The 6,554-nt window shown below is 37.0% G+C and overlaps 1 protein-coding gene across 1 annotated transcript in view; it reads right to left on the minus strand.

The window, feature by feature from the left end:
- The window catches only part of EDA (ectodysplasin A), a 102,521-nt gene extending 101,996 nt beyond the window's left edge, over positions 1-525 (minus strand). The window contains exon 1 of the mRNA XM_043459464.1: positions 420-525. Within this exon, the coding sequence (XP_043315399.1) occupies positions 420-525 (106 nt within the window). The remainder of the gene's footprint in view (positions 1-419) is intronic.
- Positions 526-6,554: the final 6,029 nt, after the last annotated feature.

Raw genomic sequence — 6,554 nt, forward strand, 5'->3', positions numbered from 1 at the left:
TACCATGGCACAATACTCTGTCAATTTCAAGAATAGGACTGAATCCTCTTGATGGTCTTAGTAAATATAGGATGTCCCTAGGAGAGATGAGGTCTTTATGGAGGGTGATCTTGAGGGTTACAAATGCCATCATGGTTCTCAGATACACTGTGAAAGGACTAAAGGTATCTGGGGTTGGAGGAGGGAGGATCTTTGTATAGGCACCTAAGAGCAGATTAGGTAGGTTAGGCAGTTTAGGCTGGAAAAATCTTCTGCAGCCTTGAGTCTATGGATAATATATGAGATGGTGATAGGCTGGAAAAATCTTCTGCAGCCTTGAGTCTATGGATAATATATGAGATGGTGATGCACACTTGAAAATGTAGTTTTTAGAATGGTATAGTTTGATATGTGATAAAGGATCACCCAAGCAGACTTACCATCTGCTCCTTCACTGCTTTTGCTTCTTTTATTGCGGCGAACACGCCTACTTTCCTCTTCAGAGTATGACTTTTCTTTAGGGATGAAGAAATTCACAAGGGCCATCTGAAAAATAACGAGTAGATAAGTTAAAGGTTGACCCAGTCAACTATTTTTGTTGTGGTTGAGTTACTAAGTCATATCCAACTCTTTTGCGATCCATGGACTGCAGCCCACCAGGCTCCTCTGTCCATGGAACTTTCCTGGCAAGAATACTGGAATGGGTTGCCATTTCCTTCTCCAGGGGATCTTCCCGAACCAGGAAGATCCAATCCATGTCTCCTGCATTGGCAGGTAAATACGTTACCACTGAGCCACCAGGGAAGCCCCAGTCAACAATAGCCAACAGAAAAAAACTGGCTTTCTGTAGACAGTCTTGCCTTTACTTTAAATTCAGAGTGTCTAAGATGAATAGATAAAGGTGTGGTACATATATATATATATATATGTATATACATATATAGATATGGAATGGAATATACAATGGAGTATTAGTCATAAAAAAGAATGAAACATTGCCATTTGCAGAAACAAGGATGGACCTAGAGATTATCATATTAAGTGAAGTAAGACAAAGACAAAATCATATGATATGCTAATATGTGGAATCTTAAAAACAGATACAAATGAGCTTATTTACAAAGCAGAACTAGAACCACAGATATAGAAAACAAACTTATGGTTAAGAAAGGGGAAAGAGGGGGAGGGATAAATTAGGAGTTTAGGATTAACGTATACTCACTACTATATATAGAATAGATAACAAGGACCTACTATATAGCACAACGAACTATAAATATTTTGTAATAACCTGTAAGTGAAAAACCTTGAACTATATATATATATTTTCATCTGAACAACTGTGCTGTACATCTGAAACTAACACAACATTGTAAATCAACTATACTTCAATAAAAAAAAAATTCAGTGTCTAAAGTCTAAGCTCACCCTCCCTTCTGCTGTACAAATTCTTTCATTTTTGATACCATTATTATTTTAATAATGTAGGCACGAAATTTTGGTTAATATCTTCTGCCCCTCTGTCATCTGCCCCAAATATCCAATGGGTCAATCCTACTAGTCAGTATAGTTCTAGGGTTCAGAGATCCCGGTCATAGATTCCTAATTTCCCTCACATGCTACTGATGTCTTCCCAGAAGTAGACTTCAGCTTGTTACTCCTTCTTGGATTGCATTATTATATACCCATTACTTTTCCACATTCCTATCTATGCTGAACTTTTGGTTTGTTCCCAGAATGCTGTGCATCCAATTATGATTGGATGGTATCGTTTATGTTAACACTATTTTGGGAGTTAGTAATAACAAAGTGCACAATTATTTTCTCCCTTTCTTACTACAACAGAACTCCTATAGAACTTGTGGTCTATAAGATTCATTTCAGTACTTGATCCTCTACCGTCTTATGATGATCTCTTATAATAATACAATGTATTTCATATGTGAATGGGCCTGGTATCACTAATGATAATCACAGCTTAAATATATACTTGACTGAATTAAATCATAATTTTTCAGCATGAGTGCTTATTTGTGGCGAAAGAAAATGTGCTTGAAGAAAACAGTGGACCAAGTATTAGAAAATAGGATTGAAAGTGATTCCAAACCCAACTCTACCACTTAGAGCTGTGTAAATTTGGGCAAGGTCCTTAAGTTTTAATTACCTCATTTATAAATAGGGGGAATAGTTGTACTTTGTCCATTAAGTAGTTATTGTGTTAGCAAGTACACAGCATGTAATATGCATTTAATAAATGAGAGATATTATTTTAATTGAAATTAATATTAAAATAGACTTGTTAGATAGTTTAGAGGCTAAAAGGAAGAAATGAATCTATATTTTCATCCTAGTGTTGGTTGAAAAAATAAACAATTCCAGAATATCATGTCTGCTGCATCTTTGATTATTTGGAAAAAAGATGTGTAGAACTCAAGAAAGCCTTAACATTCTATACAAACTTTCTTCAAAAACATGTAATTTACTGTTTACATAGAAAAACTACAGCCAATAGCCTTAATATACAAGATTAGCGTTTTGCAGAATATATACATGTATTAAATACACAATTGGTAAATGAATGTACAGGCAATCTGCAACTTGCCTTAGGGTTTATTTAAAAATATTTAGGTTGAATCATATGAAATTGCCATTTTTGTATGTCAAAAATGGTTAAAGATCAGCAATTTCACATAGTTCAACTGAGCAGTGTTTTTGTCGCTTCTTTCTTGATGTTCAGTCACTAAGTTGTGTCCAACTCTTTGCAACCCCATGAACTGCAGCACGCCAGGCTTCCCTGTGCTTCACAGTCTCCTGGAGTTTGCTCAAACTCACGTCCATTGAGTCAGTGATGCCATCCAATCATCTCGTCCTCTATTGCCCCCTTCTCACTTGTCTGGAATGTAAAATGCACTTTCTCGTAGAATCAACATAATAAAGTCTAGCTAGGTTTCCAGATAAAGCCGATATAAAGTTACTTAACCCACAACATAAATCAGTTCAGTTCAGTTCAGTTCAGTAGCTCAGCTGTGTCCGACTCTTTGCGACCCCATGGACTGCAGAACGCCATGCTTCCTTGTCCATCACCAATTCCCCAGAGTTTACTCAAACTCATGTCCATTGAGCCGGTGATGCCAACATAACTAATTTATCACAATAATAATGATACAATCCCAAACTGTTATTTACATTAAAATCTCAATTATTTTAGTGTAGAACAAGTAATTATAGATAGAAGAGTGTTCTTAATAACTTTGAGTGCTGAAACTCCAACTATTTTGACCAGAAATTAGGCTACAATATGATTTAACTCAGTGTTTACTGAAAATGTAGAAAACTATTTGCCTGTACATTAAATGGCACCAGCCCACTATGGTTTTGAGTCTTTTTTTTTTTTAAACTTACAATTACATTACAGAATGATACATGCTTTGTTAAGTAAAGAGAAGCATTAAGTTCTCTGGGAGCAAGAGGAAAAGTATATAATACAGACTGGGAGTGCACAAGGCTTCTTGCAGGAGGTGCTACTTCTATGAATCCTGTAGGATATTGAGAATTTAGTGAGGAATGGGAAAATGAAAAGGAATTCCGGGCAAAAGAACCATTGTGCTTCAAGGTTCAGAGGAAAGAGAGAAAAGCTATTTTTGGAAATAAAAGTAGCTTAATATAAGTGGTAGGAGGTGGGAAGGAATGGTAAGGAATGAGGCAAGAGATATTAAACAAAGACCAGGTAATGTTAAGGAATTAAAATTTTATCCTATAGCAGGGAGATCCTCGGAAGAATTTTTCCTTTTGCAAATTTTGTACTTTTATGAAAGTTTTAGCTATAATTTATAATCAATTAAGGGGCTTCCGGGGTGGGGCTAGTGGTAAAGAATCTGCCTGCCAATGCAGGAGACCAAGAGATGTGGGTTCAATCCCTGGGTTGGGAATACCCCCTAGAGAAGGAAATTGCAGCACACTCCAGTATTCATGCCTGAAAAATTCCATGGACAGAGGAGCCTGGTGGGCTACAGTCCATGGGGCCTCAGAGTCAGACACGACTCAGTGACTGAGCACACAAACATACAATAAAGTGCATATATTTTAAGCATACACTCTGAAAAATACACATATTTGTAACCACCATTGAAATCAAGATATGGAACATTTCCATCACCCCAGAATTTCCCCTTGTGTCCCTTCTAATCATTCTTCAGTGCTACCCCAAACCCAGGAACCACTGTTCTATCACCATACCTTAGTTTTTCCCATTCTAGAAGTTTAGATAAATGGAATCATACAACATGATTATATGATTTTGTGTTGCTTCTTTACCTCAGCACAATGTCTGTGAGACTCATCCACATTATTGAATATTGGCAGTTCATTCCTTTTTCTTTCTGAGTAGTATTTAATTGTATGGATATACTATAGCTTTTTAACGCATCTGCATTTTGAGGGACATTTTGGTTATTTCCAGGATGGGGCTATTATCAATAAAGCTGATATGAGTATGAGTCTTTGTAGGGACATGTATTTTCATTTTTCTTGGGTCAACACCTAAGGGTGGAACCTTAGGGATATATGGTAAGTATTTACTGTAAGGAACTATCAAACTGTTTTCTAGCGACTGTACCATTGTATTAATATATTCCCACTGGCAATGTATGAGAGTTCCAGTGTTCTGCATCTTCACTACGCTTGATATAGTCAATTTTTAATTGTAGCCATGCTTGTGGATGCAAAGGAATTTTTCATTGTGGTTGGGTTTTGAATTCTTAACTTCTTTTTAACGTTTTTTTTTTTTTGTCTCTTACCTTGCTGCAACTATCAGATTTCACTTCACCTACTTGTAACATCTTTTCCAATCTCTTCAAATTTGCTGCTTATAATCTTCTATAGGCTTGTCACCTCGTTAAAACTAATTAAAATCATGTACAAACAGAGTAAAGAGGCAGGCAGAGTGTTTTTGAATGGTTTTTGCAATAAGTAAGATGAATATTCTCTGGTGGCTTAGAAGTCACTTGTTTACTGCTTATTTCTGGCTGTGGTCTGGATAAGTGAATCTGTCAGTGAACCGAGTTTTACATAGGTATGTTATTACAGTATAATGCTATTTCTAGGGGAAAGGGATTTTGAAGCACAAATGGAGAACCTCCCCACCATCACCAGTCAGAATTCTAGAATTTTCTTTATACTTCTTTGTGTTCCCTCATGGGTTCAGCTCCTGTGTTCCCTCATGGGTTCAGCTCCTATGAGGATTCTGGCAGGGTCTTCATCAGCTTCTTATGTCCTGATGGTAGCAGTGGGAGAATATGCTCACATATTAATTGTTTCAAAGGGTCTGATGGGAGCCTGTGAGAACTGAGGCTCCCAGAGAAGGAGAGCTGAGGGAGAAACCAACTCTTACAGATAGCAGAAACAACTCCAGTTTCCATGGGTAGTAGGAGTAGCTTAAAGTTCCTTCAGAGAGGCTGTTGGTGAGCATGGGACATTTAAAAGTCAAGTGCTCATTAGAGGAGGACTGCCAGTATATGAAAATGCTTTGAACAGAACATAGTTTCTATTTTCTCAATGAAAGCAACACAAAACAATGGTTAAACTGAAAGAGGATTCCTATTCACAGTGACCTTATTTGAGTCTCAATTAGAGGCAGAAGGGAAAACTATCCTCTGTGTAGTATAATGGTAAAGACAAAAATCAGTGGCTGCTCATACAAAGTCTAGAATTCTAGCTTGAGTTTTGCATTCATTAGGATGGTCTCCAGAGGCAAGTTGCAGAATATGAACAAAACAGCCTTCTCTCTTCAAATATTTCTTTACTGTTGCACAAGGGAGGAGGCATCAGGAATGTTGGCCACAGCCAGGCAATTTGTTCAAGGGGAAAAAAATCTAATTCTTTACACTTTATTAACTGATTACACCCTTGTTTCCTATGGTAAAATTACATGTTAAACAGCACCTGCAGATGACAGGGATCTCAGCTGAAAACAATTCATTAATGCTGAGACATGAGAGATAAATTCATTATTGCTAGTGACTCTCCAGATATTTCTACAAACACTTTTTCTCTTGTATCTCAACCCACAAAATTCTTGGGTACCTTTTTATTTTTACCAATTTGACATAGAATAAATTTGATTCATTTTATACTTCATGGCAATGTATGTGATTGTATTAGTAGTTTACGGATTCATAGGAAATTACCCATAAACTTCTTGAGGGCAGAGACCTCATTTTGTCCATTTTGGTAACCCTATTGCCTAGCTCTGGACCTGGCACATAGTAGGCCCCTAAATCTATGGGGTTGCACAGAGTCGGACATGGCTGACATGAGCAGCAATTAAGTATCTCTCTGTCAAAAGAATAATAGAACTATCAGTAATCCATTCTATAAAGCCAGCATTTTATTTGACATGAATGAGACCACATTTCTTAAGATCAACCATAGTGAGGTAGACTAAGAGCACGTTATACTACTGGAAGTTAGCAAATCAAATGGATCTTAGGAGTGAGAGATTCTGTAGGTCAGTGGCTTTCAAACTTTGGTGTGCATCAGAATCTCTAGGCATGAGTATTAAAATTCAGAATTCTGGG

The sequence above is a fragment of the Cervus canadensis genome, chromosome X (assembly GCF_019320065.1).
Source record: "Cervus canadensis isolate Bull #8, Minnesota chromosome X, ASM1932006v1, whole genome shotgun sequence".
NCBI lineage: Eukaryota > Metazoa > Chordata > Mammalia > Artiodactyla > Cervidae > Cervus > Cervus canadensis.